General features: G+C 39.1%; 1 protein-coding gene across 1 annotated transcript; it reads left to right on the top strand.

Moving 5' to 3' along the window:
* Window positions 1–6,694: 6,694 nt before the first annotated feature.
* Window positions 6,695–15,978, top strand: LOC106556160 (vomeronasal type-2 receptor 26-like). The gene is made up of 4 exons (XM_087712064.1): window positions 6,695–6,865; window positions 9,371–10,225; window positions 13,967–14,093; window positions 15,083–15,978. The coding sequence occupies exons 1-4, from the start codon at window positions 6,695–6,697 to the stop codon at window positions 15,976–15,978; spliced, it is 2,049 nt and encodes a 682-aa protein (XP_087568190.1).
* The last annotated feature ends 1,330 nt before the right edge of the window (window positions 15,979–17,308 follow it).

Raw genomic sequence — 17,308 nt, 5'->3', positions numbered from 1 at the left:
TAAATTGGAGTTTTGAGGAAAGCTCTGCCTTGGACTCTGATTTAATTTTAGATGATATTTGGAATGCTGACAATAGTATAGTATTCTTTATATTTATTAGGAATACACAGGTCATAAATTAACCTTAGATCTAATTATTAGATTTGATTTACTAGGAATAGATTTATTGGGTATATACATTTCATATATTTGTAGATAGTGGTGGGTTCCTGACCTGATTTACTACAGGTTCGCCAAGAGGGCCTTTTGTCCTCTTTCCCTGTCTCTTCCTCACTCAGCCGAAGCTTTAGGATTAAATTAAAAAAATTAACTTCTCAATTTCTTGCCTGATATAAAATGTCCCCCCTCACTTCTCAGGATTTCAGCCAATACTTTCTCCCAAAAGTCTTCCTGCCAAAACCTGACAGAACCCTCTTCTCTCCTTTCCCTCTTCCTCCCTCAGCTGAAACTTCAGGATTAAACTAAAAATTTTAACTTCTCACTTTCTAACCTTGCTTGATATAAAATGTCTCCCCTCACTTCTCAGGTGTCAGGGCTGCTTCCCTCAGTAATCAAGAAAGAAACCACTCAACTCCATTTTGCAGAATTAAGAGTACTTTTACTGGTCATGAGTAGATAGTAGCTAGGCAAAGCAAGATCTGAGGCAAAAATGTGCATAATCATAGATATCAATAAGTGACCTAACCCCCTCCCCTTGGTAACCCCATCCCATAGTCCAATTTGCACACTCCACAGGTGTCATGTGGGAGACAACTTCAAAAAGCAGCATCAGGCTGGTATGCCGGACAGTTGGCCTTGGCGGCAAATCCTCTATCTGCAGCATGTGCAGTAGATGGTGAGAACAACTCCCTTTTTACAATCACTCCTGCACTGACCTTCCCCACCCAAATACAATGCCCCCCTCCCTGTTTCAATGGCAGCCGAAAGCAAGCAGCAAAACAGAGGCTGACATCAGGATTGCAGCCAACTCTCCCCTCAAAAGTCTTCCCGCCAAAACCTGACAGAATCCTCTTCTCTCCTTTCTCCACCTCTTTCGCCCTCAGCTGAAGCTCCAGGGCTCAAGGCATCCCCCTCCACTTCACATTATTTCATTCATTTTTTAGATTGGATTTATTAGGGATATGTGTGTGTGTATTCAAGTCGGTGTTGTTTACTGCAAAATTGTCAGAAACCATTCTATGCTTCTAAATACTTTTGGGGTGGAAAGATGGAAGAAAACGAATTATATCTGATAAAAGATATGTTTCCAAGTCCCTACAGAGATGTGGAACTATGAAAATGCTTTTCTTCCTCTAAGCTTTTCTGCTCTATATTTTAAGTATTCTCCTCTTTTTCTCTTCCTTCCTTAAAGCTTTGCAAATGTAAAAATATATTTGCCCCAAATATGGTTAAATGATATGGCTTATATGACTGATTTTGTAACTACCATTCATTTTATTAATTCTGAACAATTGCTAGAAATTATGACTTCGCAAAATAATAGATTTGATTTAGAGAAAGTGCATGATAAAATAAAACAGTCTGAATTATAGAAGGTTCTGCTTCTATAATATTCTGAATGACATTGAAACTTGGCTGCTGAATGCACCAAGATACACTGATAAGACAGAAGTAGAGCATATCTGAGAATTCACAGTATATTTTGAGAATATTTTAGGCAGTAAGACACCTATTAAATAATTGTATTACTTAGTGTAAACTTCATAGGCAGTAATACACTTAATAAATAAGGTATTTATTGATAAGTGTGTCATTCTTCAAATAACATTACAAGTGTGTTAGCTGGCAATATGAACATATGTTCAGCTTTATATGCAATCTGGTTGATTTAGGACTTGTTTGATTTTAATCAAATGTATAACTATATTATATGTTTGCTTTGTGAGTTCCTCACAATAGGCTTGCTGGTGTAATTCATGCAATCTACAGCATCCTTCATGGCATGGGACTGGAATATTTATGGGACCAACTTTCTCCAGTTGTCACTGCTTGCCCTATCAAATCCATCAGGAGTAGCAATAGCAAGCAATAGCAGTAGACTTATATACCGCTTCATAGGCCTTTCAGGCCTCTCTAAGCGGTTTACAGAGAGTCAGCATATTGCCCCCAACAATCTGGGTCCTCATTTTACCCACCTCGGAAGGATGGAAGGCTGAGTCAACCCTGAGCCGGTGAGATTTGAACCACTGACCTGCTGATCTAGCAGTAGCCTGCAGTGCTGCATTTAACCACTGCGCCACCTTGGCTCTAGGAGTAGCATGTTCTGGGTACTCCAGGGACGTGTAGGCAGGGGAGGCAGAGCCTCACCACTGTCATCATGAAAAGAAAAAAAAATGTAAAAGGAAAAAGGCAAGAGCTGAGGTCAGGCTAAGCTAGTTGCTGCCAGAGTCACTGTGGATGACTCTGCTTAGTGCTTAACTGTTTTAAAAAAAGCCTCTAAAAAGTGCCCTCTACAGGAGGAGGCAGGAGAACAACGTGCCTCATCTAGTCTGACATTTTATGATCACCCGAGCAGAGTTAAGCAAGGGTTAAAAGCCAAAAAATTCCTGACCTAGATGAGGCACATCGTTCTCCTGAGAGAGGGAAGGAGGTAGGAGAGATAGTCTAAACCAACTTCTCTGTGTGTGTGTGTTTGAGAGAGGGGGAGGGAGAGAGGGAGGAAGGAGGGGAAGGGAGAAGAAAAAGAATGAAGGAAATTTATTTAGCAAAGGAGAAAAACAAATGCTTTTGCTTTAAATCGGAACTGAGCATGCCTGGCTGTGGAATTCTGGGAGTTGAAGTCCACAAGTCTAAAAAAATTGCTGCCTCACCAGCCATAAACCTCACTGCACGTCACTGGTACTGTTTATTAAAAGGTGTTGTCTAGCAGTACCCCATAGTATTTGAGAATATGGATTAAAAAGGAACTCATTGACTCATTGAAATGAGTTAAAAAATCCAAGCAGGTTTTTATTTTTATTTTGCAGCTATGTTAAAAACGTGGCTCTTTGAAATTTTAGAACTTTAAACTGAATAAACTGAAATGTATTCACCTTGTAAATGTAGCCCAATTAACAACTTATCTCCAATGATATTTCTTTGTTATTTGCTTAGTTATGAAGCATTACACACTGCTCCAATACCAAGAATCTTGCAGAAGCTTACAGACCAACTTCTATTAGGATGGTTAAACCAAATGTCATGGACTTAAAGACCCCCCCCCACCCAAATAGAATAAAGGGGGATGGATGTCTACAATAGGATGGGTCCACTTGTCTTTGGCTTTTTGGATTAGTCATCTTTTAATGTGCTTCCAAGAATCCACCAGGGTGGGAGTATAAATTAGATAATAATTCTATTGTTCCAGAGAATTCTATCTTTACAGACACAGACTTAGTAAAATGTTTTTTGAATGATATTTTTTCATTACAATTGTGTGTTTTTTCCTTCTAGTTCCTATATAATAGTTAGTTATGGGCAGTGGCATGTGGTGAGGTTTATGGCTGGTGAGGCACTGACACAGGGGTTTCAAATTTTTTTAGACTTGTGGACTTCAACTCCCAGAATTCCACAGCCAGGTATGCTCAGTTCCAATTTAAAGCGACAGCATTTTTCTCCTTTGCGAAATATGTTTTCCTTCATTCTTTTTCTTCTCCCTCCCCCTCCTTCCTCCCTCTCTCCCACCCTTGCCCTATCTCAAACAGACACACATACACAGAGAAGTTGGATCCCTCTCTCACTCACTCACTCTCAAACAAACACAAACACAGAAGTTGGATTGGATATATTTTCCAATGGCTTGAAAACAGCTCTTCTGCCATACCTCCCCATTCCCCTGCTGCCTTCCAATCCGAGCCTTTGATTGCAGGTGGAGCCACGTTGCTTTTTCAAACTTGTAATCAGTGAAGCTGGGCTTATATACTTTTATCCAGCTGTGTGTGTGTGTGTGAAAAGGCAACAAGGAGTCTGCATGCAATCAAACTTTTTGAATTCCTCTCCCCTCCCCACACATGCACCTTTTCCAGCTGTTTCAGAGAGGATTTCAATTCTGCTCTTGCCTGCCATCATGAAAAGGAAAAAAATGTAAAAGGAAAAAGGCATGAGCTCTGAGGTCAGACTGATCTAGTTGCTCCCAGAGCCTCTAAAAAGCCTCTAAAAAACACCCTCTACAGGAGGCAGGAGGACAACATGCCTCATCTACACAAGGAATTTTTTGGCTTTTAACCCTTGCTTAGCTCTGCTCGAGTGATCATAAAGTCAGACTAAATGAGGCACCTTGTTCTCCTGCTGCCCCCTTTAGAGGGCAGTTTTTTAGAGGCTTTAGTTAAGCATTAAGCAGAGACATCCACTGTGACTCTGGCAGCAACTACCTCAGCCTTTTTCCTTTTACATTTTTTTTCTTTTCATGATAACAGTGGTGAGGCTCTGCCTCCCCTCCTCCCATGACTGCATGTCCCTGGTTATGGGCCCTTTGGTTATCATCATGCTATTTCTTACTCAAAGTCTCTAAGGAGCTTCACTGAACATCCATTGATTTCTCTTATAATTACCAGCAGAGTTTTGGTAATGCAACTTCTTCTCAAATCCTTAGGGATGTCCAAGGGAAGTCTTCAGGTAAAGGCTGAAAGGTGCTATTATTTGTGGAACCAAAGGGCTAGAAATGCCACACTCTGAGAAAGAATATATGTATGCCGATTTTTCTAAATAATGAGAACTACTCCTTTTTTTAAAAAAACGTTTCATTGTCGCAAATGGAACCGGTTCATATTTGGTAATGAAAGTCTTCTTGAAAAAGATGGTATTTTTCATGGCAGTAATAGCAGTCCTATTGCCAGAGGTCGCATGCCTTCTTTCTCGTACTAAGGCATGCAATGTGGGGAAACCTCAATTTATTAAGCACAAGTATTTTGTGCCCAGAGATTTCACGATAGCTGGGATACTCTCTCAGTTCTACATGATATCTGATCGAGTGGGTTTCACAAGACATCCATCTGAAGAACTGGTTGATGAGATCATGTAAAGACTTTCTCTTTTTAGCTGTCACATGTCTCAAACCAGATATCTTTCTCTAAGAAGATGCCTGGACTGAGTTAGTTAATGGTGTTGCTTGCAGCACAAATTATTTCTCCTGGTTTCTTGCTGGTTAGTTCCTTCATTCTTAAGCTAATAGAAATGGATTCCTACTGATATTTCTTACCTGGTAAATAAATAAGAAATACACAGACATAGGAACAAATTTAAGGCAGATATCACCCCAGTGCTTTTGTTCAAATTCTGTATTGGGTTTTTCTCATTTTCTTGGAATTCTGTGGAATTAATCTTCAGTGCTTTGATATTGAAACACTATTTGTAGCTAATTGAACGCCAACCTTTAACAGTTTATTTTTTCTTCTGAATATTAGGGAACAATGGTACTATGTAATACTTTTAATTTGTTTATTTAATATGTATGAGGTACAAAGGTAGGGCTGCCCCAATGAAACAGTTGCAGTTTTTACTAGGATAAGGGATTTCAGAAAAAAGAATTCCATGCATCATTTGTATGGAACACATGAAAAACAGTTGCAGGAATTGAGTATATTTAGTTTATAGCAGTTAGCAGTTAGCAATAGCAGTTAGACTTATATACCACTTCATAGGGCTTTCAGCCCTCTCTAAGTGGTTTACAGAGTCAGCATATCGCCCCCACAATCTGGGTCCTCATTTTACCCACCTTGGAAGGATGGAAGGCTGAGTCAACCCTGAGCCGGTGAGATTTGAACCGCTGAACTGCTGAACTAGCAGTCAACTGAAGTGGCCTGCAGTACTGCACTCTACCCACTGTGCCACCTTGGCTCTATCCCAATGAAATTTTTAATGAAAAGAAGGACTAGGGGTGACATGATAGCAATGTTCGAATATCAAAGGGGCTGCCACAAAGAAGAGGGGGTCAGCCTATTCTCCAAAGCACCTGAAGGTAAGACAAGAAGCAATGGATGGAAACTAATCAAGGAGAGAACCAACCTAGAACTAAGGTGAAATTTTGAGAAAGGGTTTCCTGCTTAAGCAGAGGGTTGGACTAGAAGACCCCCAAAGTCCCTTTCAACTCTGTTATTCTGTTTGCTCTCAAGTAAGGTTCAAAACACATTTTCTTTCTTTACCCATAAAAATACCCAAGGTGACGATTGAAGAGCTAAAGATACAAGACTTAAAAGTAGGTTTGAAAGTTATAGGTAGATCACAATGTTATTCTTAGCATTAATTCAAGCAATCCATCAGTTTCCTAGTAAATAATTTTTAGGAATCATAGCAGCTTGCTTAAAAAAATTAATGTTTTGTCTGGGACCATTTTCTCTTTCATTGAAAAATCTCAGAAATCTCTGTCTGTCTCCCTATATGTATGTCTGTCTGTCTTTCTCTGTCTCTCTACCTATCATTCAATCCATCTGTGGGAATGATAAAATTTTAAAAGTGCTAATGAATTTACATGATTTCTTCTTGCATGGTACTATGTAATCTGTTTTTTTTCTGTATAGAATTTAGCAGAATTGTAAATGAAATACATGTAATGCCACATTCTTTATGTGAAATATGATTTGTAATGTATTTGTGCAGATTTTTTCTACAGAACTACCAACATATCCTGGCCTTAGTTTTTGCTGTAAAGGAGATCAATGAAAACCATCACATTTTACCCAATGTGACTCTGGGTATGCACCTCTCTAACAGTTATTTCATGGCGAGATGGACTTACTTGGCTTCAATGGAGCTTCTCTCAACACGGGGCAGATTTATCCCCAATTATAAATGTGATGCCAAGGATAGGGCAATATCTGTTATTGCAGGACCTAACTCTCACATCTGTCCCTTCATGGCAAACATTTTGAATGTCTACAAGATGCCCCAGGTAAGATTTGCTCTTGAAATGCATATCGTGGGCTGTGACAAAAAATTTGACAGATAGGAGGAAGCACTGTAGCCTAGACAATGATCTGGTTAAAAAAAATCTGTGTGCAAACCAATTTGAGAAAACATTTCAGAATTGACTCCGGGAAGGAAGGAAGGAAGGAAGGAAAGAGGGAGGGAGGGAGGGAGGGAGGGATGGAAGGAAGGAAGGAAGGAAGGAAAGAAAGAAAGAAGGAAGGATCATTCTGTAATATAAAGACCAAGATAAATATTCCCAAATACTAATACATTGAATTGCTTAATCAAATCCATGAATATTTAATATTGTTATTATAACAATGGCGAGAAAATGTATTGATGAAAACATATTAACATTCCTATTAAGTGTATTTATAAGTTAAGGAATCACAGTATATTAATTAGTTTGGTTTCAGATTTGGTAGTAAATCTAGTAAACATATCTATCTAAATATATCTATGTCATATCTATGTCACATCACCAGTACATTATTCATCATGTTGATGTTTGGTGTTTTGTTTTTTTAAAAAATATAACTTTGTAGATTAAACAGGAGAGGGGGAAATGCTTTCAGACTTGCAAGACTGGTTTCACAGTCTGGATTGCCTAACCGAGCCGAGGTGGCGCAGTGGTTAGGGTGCAGTACTGCAGGCCACTTCAGCTGACTGTTATCTGCAGTTCAGCGGTTCTAATCTCACCGGCTCAAGGTTGACTCAGCCTTCCATCCTTCCGAGGTGGGTGAAATGAGGACCCAGACTGTGGGGGGGGGGGATATGCTGACTCTGTAAACCGCTTAGAGAGGGCTGAAAGCCCTATGAAGCGGTATATAAGTCTAACTGCTATTGCTATTGCTAATTAAAAGTGCTTTTCCTCTCAGCTGTTTTTACATTCAAGGAACTAGAGAGACTCATTTCTGATATGGTTATAACATTTCCTGAATGAGATGGTTATAGCATTATTTTAATTTTTTTATTAAAGTTCATTATATGATAAAACACGAATAGAAACAAAAAATCAAGAAAGATAAAGAAAAGAAATGAAGGCCCAAAAAGAAAAATAGAACCCATTGATTTTTGACTTTTTAAATTGGAGTAAGATGTACAAAAAAGCTACAATCTCAACCCTTTGTTTACATTTCCAGTTAACAGATTAACAGAGTTGGAAGGGACCTTATAGGTCATCTAGTCCAACTCCCTGCTCAAGCAGGGACCCTACATCATTTCTGACAAATGGCAGTCCAATCTCTTTTTGAAAGTCTCAAGTCTCATCAAAACCTAACATCTAAGTCTCATTTTTCCCCCATTTTAAGTGTAAATCCAGATGCTATCTTGGTCACAAATTAATGCATTTCTGTCTTTAACTTGGCAATTATACTACTTCTAAACATCAGGTTTTTATGAACAAGATTAGATATCTATTAATGTTTACATCAATGTTTACAACAAAGACCATGGACTTTACAGTGGTAGAGACTAACTTGATTCTGCACTTAATAACTGCAGCAAGACTGTTGGTGGGGCAATACTGGAAGAAGCCTACCTACAACTCAAGAATGGACATTGAAAGTTACAAATTTATCTGAGGTGGCTAAAATATCAGCATATCTTAAAGATCATTCAAATGAAAGATATAAACGAGACTGGAAAAAATGGATTGACTATATACAAAACAAATATGGGACTAAGAAATTCCAGATAGCCTATGCTTAAGATCAGGAATGATTTAAACTGTTCAAAGTTAGTGTAGCAAGAAGAAGCTAAGATCAATGTAGAGATGTTATTAACCCTTTTTTATTTCTTTTTTCTCAATATATTTTAGACTGTGTTTGTTAAAAATCTATACCGTGTACGGGCTCTGGGAAGTTGGGGGGGGAGGGAGGTGGGGTGTTGGGGGGGAGGGTGGGGGGAGGGAGGGATATATACTAGGATAGATACGATGTGTTGGACTTCAATGTAATGCGACTTCACATGTATACTGCTTTTCTTTAATTTCTCTGTTATAATAGGATAGGTTAAGTACATTGACATATAGTGGAAATACACCAAGGCGAGGAGGAGTGGGATAGAAGAAAGATGGGTAGAGAGGGCGGGAGAGAGGATGAGAGGGAGGGTGAGAAGGAAGGGAGGGAGTAGATCGGGAGAGAGGAGTGGTAGAGGGGGAGGGGAAGTAGGGTAGAGGGGGATGATGGAGGGAAGATAGAAAGTTGGAGGGTGGTGGAAGAAAGAGGTGTATGGAGAGTGGAAGAGGTATATTGGGTTTCTATTTTTGGGGGTATTGTTGACAAGAGGAATTGCTGTGATTATTGTTTAATGTTGTATGGCTCCGGCTATGCACAGTATATATGTGAGTGTATGAAAATGAAAAAATGGAAAATAAAAACCTTTTCAAGAAAAAAAAAAAGACCATGGATTTAGAACTGATTTTTCAAAAATAGTAAATACTTCATTTTGGAAAATCATGACCTCACCTTTTCCCCCCTACATTTAGCTGATATATGGATCTTCTCCTATGATAGATGACAAGATACAAGCTGTTTTCTTCCATCGTTTTTTCCCAGATGGTGACCAACAGATTCTGGGTATTCTCCACTTGCTGTTGCATTTTAGTTGGACATGGATTGGGCTGATTCTCCAACGTAATGAGAGTGGAGACAGATTCATTCAAAATGCTGTTCCGTTGTTTTCCCAAAAAGGTATCTGCTTTGAGTTCACAGGAGAGATGGCCAAGGAAACATTTTCTAATGATATTACAGCAGCCTTTAAAGATTTTAGTAAAATGTACATTCTTATCATGAACAGCACTACCAATGTCATCGTCCTATATTGTGAAAACCAGGTCACCGTCATTGTTAGAATGTTGCCCTATTTTACAGAATTTGAAGAGATATCCATCGAGAGAAAAGATAAAATTTGGATAATGCCAGCCCAGATGGAGTTTACATCCCTTCCCTTTCAAAAAACTAGGGGTATGGAGTTTTTCCATGGTGTTTTAACTTTTGAGGTTTCTTCCAAGGAGATTTCTGGATTTAATAAATTCCTTCAGATGGGAAACCCAACATCAGAAGTGGAAGACCATTTAATGAGAGTGTTCTGGGAACAGGCTTTTGAATGCTCTTTTCCTAAAGATAAGTTAGATGAAGATGCTGGAATGCTGTGCACTGGAGAAGAGAAGTTGGACAAGCTACCTAAATCTGTGTTTGACACCACCATGACTGGACAGAGTTACAGCATCTACAACACAGTTTATGCTGTGGCACATGCTTTACAAGCCATGTTTCCCCCAAAACACAGAACAAGAGCAAAAGTTGGGAGAGAAATGTTTTTAACTCAAACAGCATGGCAGGTAATAAGAGATTGAATGAATATTTCCCATTACTCTTCTCTCTAATGCAGTCTCTGTCTGGTTCACTGACAAATGCATGCTCGACAAAAGCGCACCGACAAAACCGCAGGAAGAAAAACACAAGTTCAAAATCGCCCCGACGAATGAGCACAGAAGCGCGTCGACAACAGCACGCTGACAGAAGCGCGCCCTAAACCTAACCCTAAAGGTAACCCTAAACCTAACCCTAACCCTAACCCTGAACCTAACCCTGAACCTAACCCTAAACCTAACTCTAAACCTAAAAGTAACCCTAACCCTTATCCTTACCTTAACCCTTACCTTAACCGTAATGGCGCTTCTGTCAGCACTCTTTTGTCGGTGCACCTTTGTGGGCATGCTGTCGACGTCATGGTTTTATCGCCGCGGTTTTGTCGGCGTGCTGTTGTCGGGTGCGCATTTGTCGGGTCATGCTCTGTCCTACTATTAGGGATACACTGGAGTGTTGATTTTAAGTCTCCTGCTACTCCGCTTTCCAAATCTTTTTGGGACCTAGAGGAACCTTTGTAGCTGAATAGGCAACAAGGCTACAATAATGATATAACAATATGCTGGAAAGGATTAAGATACAGCAAAATTTACCTGTTTGGAACAGGTATGGCAGGGGAGAAACATGAATGAGGGGTTGAAGAACTCTAATTCTATTGATGAACTCATTTGTAGTAAATCAATATCCATCACTTAATAACATTGAAATTGCTCTCCCTCCCTCCTTCCCTTCCTTCTTTTCCCTCTCCCTCTGCCCTCCCCTCCCTTCTTCTCCTCTCCCCTCCCCTTCCTGTCCCATCCCATCCCTTCATTTTAATTACCAACCTTTCCTTCATTTTAGTTCCATCACTATTTGAGAACCATGTCATTTAATAACACTGCAGGAGAAAAAATTTCCTTTAACAAAAATGGAAATTTAGACACTGGATTTGACATTATCAACTGGGTCACATTCCCAAATGAGACCTTTGTTAAATTCAAAGTTGGAAAGATTGACCCAGCAGCTTCTCCAGATAAGCTATTCACCGTTTCTGCACAAGACATCATCTGGCCCACCATGTTTAACCAGGTATTTCTGCTCAGATGTCAAAATGTGTATCCTTCCCCTTCCTTTCTTGTTTCCAGAATTATTGATTCGAATGTATCTTACTATTAAAGTTGTCAGTCCAAAAACTGCAAAGATGAAGAAATAATGACCAGAGATTTTGAAATAAAAAGGCTTAAATCTCTGTATAGCAAAATAATTTACTGATATATCTTTATTAAATCTTAATGGTTTTAGCAGAATTTAATCCAATAGCTGCTATCTATTCCTGCTGGCATTTTAACCTTGTCTAGTTTAAATATATATTTGAAAGTTTTTAAAGTAATTAAAGCTTGTTAGTTGTGAAGTCATGTCTGACCCATCGCTACCCCATGAATATTGTTCATCCAGCCCTTCCTGTCCTCTACCATTCTCCGGAGTCCATTTAAGCTCACACCAACTGCTTCAGTGAATTAAATTAAATTAAAGCTATTTATCATATAATTCACAAATTATTAAGAAGACATAAGAAATATTTCCTTTTGTCTATAAACAGTCCCTTTCATCTGAAAGTTGATTTCCCCCAGAAAAAATAGCATTTTCTCCTTAGTCTTTTCTTAAATGGCTTTTCCGGATTTTCAAGTTTCTATTTACTAATTATTGTATCTGGGGAGCAGTCAGCCTCTGTTTGATCCAGTGATTGATTATCCTGATTTGGAAATGCACAGCCAGGGAGAAAGAAGGAAACAAGCAAGGAATTAGCTTTGAATCATTGCAAAGTTCCAAGCAATCAAAGACCCCCTAAGCTCCATGGAACCACCTCTATGTGTTTCCCAGGGGAGGCAAGAACCATTATTTTTCTTTGCTTCAGCAACAGGATGGATCTATTACCATTTTGGTACACTGAAAATAATACCATCCTCAAACTCTGCTCTTCAATTGTCTTTCATCTAGCCTGCCTGGATGATGATGATGATGATTGTTGTTGTTTTTGTTATTTATTTGGGTGGCATTCAGTAGTGGAGTGGTGAAATGTTTAAAAAAATAATCAGCAGTGAAATGCACAAACAGAAATAAATATTGTAGATAGTGTATGGATTTAGAAAAGAAGGACAAGGAGTGACGTGATAGCACTGTTCCAGAGGTGGGTTCCTACCAGTTCGCACCTATTTGGTAGAACCGGTTTGTCAAATCTACTGAACCGGTTAGAAGAGGTTCCACCAGTGGACCCGGAAACCAGGCCACACCTACAGAAGAGGTTCCAAAGTTTTTTGAAACCCACCACTAGTCCTTGGATATGATTATTCTACACTATCATGCTTATATTTATAAAACTCAGTGCCTCTGTGAAAAGTAAGGATGACTACTGCATTTGTGGTGCAATCAGAACATTGCGTGTGTTGAAGTTTTAACGCAAACCAAAGATGCCTTTTAAAAAACAAGTTTACATCATATTCTTATGAATGCCAGTGCTGTGTGTGAGGTAATTTAAGGTGGTTCTGACAAGTGTCGTCGGCATCTTCATATCCGGTCACATGGGCGGCAAGCCACTCCCACAAAGGAGGCCACACCCACAGAGTAGGTTCAAACAATTTTTGAAACCCACCACTGCACTGTTCCAATATTTGAGCAGCTGCCACAAAGAAGAGGGAGTCAAACTATTCTCCAAAATATCAGAAGGTAGCTGGAAACAATGGCTGGAAACTAACCAAGGACAGAAGCAATGTAAAACTAAGGAGAAATTTTCTGAATGAGAACAATCAACAGCTTGCCTTCAAGGCTTATGGGTGCTTCCTCACTGGAGGTTTTTAAGAAGAGACGGGACATCCATTTCTCTGAAATAATATAGGGTCTGCTGTTTGAGCACGAGTTGGATTAGAAGACCTCCAAAGTCCCTTTCAACTCTGTTATTATGTTTGCTCTCAAATAAGACACATTTTCTTCCTTGACCCCAGAGGTGGTTTCCTACCAGTTCGCACCTATTCGGAAGAACCGGTTCGTCAAATCTACTGAACCGGTTAGAAGAGGTTCCACCAGTGGACCCGGAAAGCAGGCCACACCTACAGAAGAGGTTCCAAAAATTTTTGAAACCCACCACTGACACAGACAGACAGACAGACAGACAGACTCACACAGAAAGAGAAAAGGGAAGAGAAAGAAAGGAAGAAAAAAACAAATAAAAAAAGAAAAAAGAAAGAAAAAGTGAGAGAGAGATGAAAGGAAAAAAGGAAAAAGGGACAGAGAGAGAAAAGGAAGGAGAGAGAGCGAGAGAGAGAGAGAGCACATGACCGGCAAGCCACTCCCACCAGGTCACATGGCTGTCAAGCCACTCCCACAAAGGAGGCCACACCCACAGAGTAGGTTCGAACAATTTTTGAAACCCACCACTGCTCTACCCATAAAAGTACATAAGATGTACTTTTACACCTTGTGCTTTTAAGATCCCTTCCAACTGATGATGATGATGATGATGATGATGATGATGATGATGATGATGATTAGGATTAGGAGGAAGAGGAGGAGGATAATGGATGGGGATTCTGCCAATTTTCTCTTTATGTCCCAAATGACAGAAAGAATGGTGAAATTGTTCTTACTTTGTTAGTTTCCCATCAACTCCTGAAAGACATTCAAATAGAATGTTCTGAAACTTTTGAGTTTTAATAGATCCTGGTTTCACTTCTTGATAGGTTCTACCTCTTTCTGTATGCAATGACAATTGCTATTCTGGGTCTCGGAAGATGAAAATAGAAGGGAAGCCATTTTGCTGTTATGATTGCCTTCCATGTGCAAAAGGGAAAATTTCAAACCAGATGGGTAAGAGCGGTGTTGTGCAAAACTATTCAGTCTTCTTAACTGTGATTCAAAATGCTTATTTCCAAACGTTCTACAACTGACTTGTAATGTGGTGATTAAACCAATTAAATATCTGTCAGGGTTCCAAACAATAGATCCAACACAATCAAAACTCTGAGGTCAAAGTGCTTCTCAAAGTCCAAATTTATTAGGCATGTTGTATTGGCACATCTGGTGAAAACCTGACTTCTCTGAGTCCATATGTCCATCACATGGTCCAACCAGGTCACAGTCCCAACTCCAGTTGGTTTCAGTCAATGCCTCCCCAGCACCTGGTGGGAGCATCCTTGATTCCTAGGAGGAAGAATTTTATTTTAGCTACAAGTCCCCAGCTATCTCTACCCGCCCTCCCATTCCCACAGCTCCAACCAGCCTCACTGTGGGAGCTCTGAAGATGCTCCAAAATGGTTTCAGGGTTGACAATAGCTTTATAAATACTAAAAATGAAAGGGATACCACAAACAATATCTAAGTGTCAGAAGATCTGCATATTTATAGAATCACACAAAATATAAATGAAAGGTAAAGGTTCCCCTTGCACATATGTGCTAGTCATTTCGGTCTCCAAGGGGTGGTGCTCATCTATGTTTCAAAGCTGAAGAGTCCGAAGACTTCTCTGTGGTCATATGGCTGACATGACTAAATTCCGAAGGGACACAGAAGGCTGTTACCTTCCCACCAAAGGTGGTCCCTATTTTTCTACTTGCATTTTTATATGATTTTGAACTGGTAGGTTGGCAGAAGCTGGGACAAGTAATGGCAGCTCACTCTGTTATGCAGTGCTAGGGATTCGAACTGCTGAACTGCCGAGCTTTCTGATCAACAAGCTCAGCATCTTACCCACTGAAATAGGCATTACTTAATTAGGGAAAAATAAGTCCAATAATTAACTCTCAGTCCTGCTACCTGAGCGTTGAATAGAAATTGACCATGATGCTTTGTTTTTCTAGATGCAGTTGACTGCTTTCAATGTTCAGAAGACCAATATCCAAATAAGGCTCAAAATCTTTGTATTTTAAAAACAACAACCTTCCTGTCTTACAATGAGCCACTGGGAATCACCTTGGCCAGTGTTAGTCTCTTCCTTTCTTTCATCACAGCTTTGGTGCTGGGGATCTTCATTAAACAATGGGACACTCCCATTGTCAAAGCCAACAACAGGAGCCTCACCTACATTCTTCTCATTGTTCTCCTGCTCTCATTCCTGTGCAGTTTGCTCTTCATTGGGCAACCTGACCAAGGAAAATGTTTCATGCGACAAGCTGCATTTGGGATCATATTCTCTGTAGCCCTTTCTTGCATATTAGGGAAAACAATCATTGTTGTTCTTGCTTTCATGGCTACCAGGCCAGGTTCCAAAATGAGGAAATGGGTGGGGAATAGGCTGGCTTTTTCTATTGTCCTATTTTGCTCCCTAACACAATTTACCATTTGCACAGTGTGGCTGACAATTTCTCCCCCATTCCCAGATTCTGACATGCACTCTGTAGCTGAAGAAATTGTCCTAGAATGTAATGAAGGTTCAACCACAATGTTTTATATTGTTCTTAGTTTTCTGGGCCTCTTGACCTCTGTCAGTTTCACAGTAGCCTTTCTAGCTAGGAAGTTACCAGATAGTTTTAATGAAGCCAAATTTATCACCTTCAGCATGTTGGTCTTTTGTAGTGTCTGGATATCATTTGTTCCAACCTATTTGAGTACCAAGGGGAAATACATGGTGGCTGTGGAGATCTTCTCCATTTTGGCTTCAGCAGCTGGATTACTGGGCTGCATCTTTTCCCCCAAATGCTACATCATTATTCTGAGACCTGATCTGAATACAAAGGAACAGTTAAGAAAAAAATAATCCTGAATATGAAATTCAGTTTGCTCATTGATTCAATGCAGCCTTTCCCCTACTCTAACAAAATAATACAAAGTGACATTAATGAGGGTCTTTTGTTTTCTCCAACCAGAATTCTCTATCACTGCTTTTTGTCTTTAATATATGACCCAGAAGTTGAAGCACTGCCTTCCCCTGACCACTTTCATGACTGCTGTTATCTCTTATGGCAGCCTTTTCTACAAAGTCATACCTTCACAAAGTATCTATAGCACAGCATAATTCAATTTTCTTTGATTCTGAGAATGTACCTTCTCCTACCCTATTACCTTTGTTTCCTTTTCCCAACCATATACATTTCTTGGATCGATATAATGGATCCAGCTAACATTACTCAAAGTAAATCCATTCTAATTCTCAAAGATCTAAATAATTTATAGAGATTGGCTCAATTAAGCTTTGCTCCAGCATATGAACATTTGATAGGCTGCTTAAGGAAAAGTGAGTTTTGTTGTTAGACACAATATCTAGGAAACCAAAGACACGGGAAAAACTCATGACTTTGCAGCTAGGCACTATAAATAAATGAATAATGATATACATCACCCATAAAGATTAACAGGATAGGTCTGAAGATTATGAAATCCAAAAAAATATCATAGTTTAGTCTAACTGGATAAAAGTATTTCACCAATATATGCCAGTATGAATCACAACTATGATTAGGTTATGGCAAAATGTACTTTCATAGAAACATAGAAAACTATGGGAGAAAAAAAGCTAATAGTTCATTGAGTCTGCCCTTTAAATTTATTTGTTTTTTTCTTTTAATGTATTTTTTAATTATTATTTTTAGATAATAGATTTTTTTATTTTTTTACTTTTCACTTGCCACATATCTCTTTGTATGTGGAGATGAAGATGGCAACAAGCAATCACATGGTCCTTGATATCCTAAAATATTAATAGTGGATAAATTTGTTGGCAAATTGACAGTTCATTTTCATTATGTTGTTAAAAATGTTTAGCTAAATCATTTAGTTCTCAGAATACGGAACTACAATAATTAGGAATATCTTTAAAAAGTAGTCAATGTGCTTTTCATTAAAATATGTTGAAAATGACTCTTATGACTATGACTGATTTAACTTTGACTGTCTTTATTAATGTAGCCTAATTATGAACTTAACTCCCAGTTCAAAGAATAAGTCAAGTAGAATGATATAACTAGATTAGAAATAACAGACTAACTGAATTGCAAGGGACCTTGGAGATCTTATAATCTAACTCCCTCCTCAAGCAGGAAACCCTATACTATTTCAGACGTGACCTGACAAATGTGTGCCCGACTAAA

This window comes from Thamnophis sirtalis, unplaced genomic scaffold (assembly GCF_051295495.1).
Source record: "Thamnophis sirtalis isolate CommonGarterSnake01/CBP01778 unplaced genomic scaffold, rThaSir2_p1.2 scaffold_4, whole genome shotgun sequence".
Lineage (NCBI taxonomy): Eukaryota > Metazoa > Chordata > Lepidosauria > Squamata > Natricidae > Thamnophis > Thamnophis sirtalis.
The sequence above is the reverse complement of the archived record's forward strand: the minus strand, read 5'-3'. Positions and strand labels throughout refer to the sequence as shown.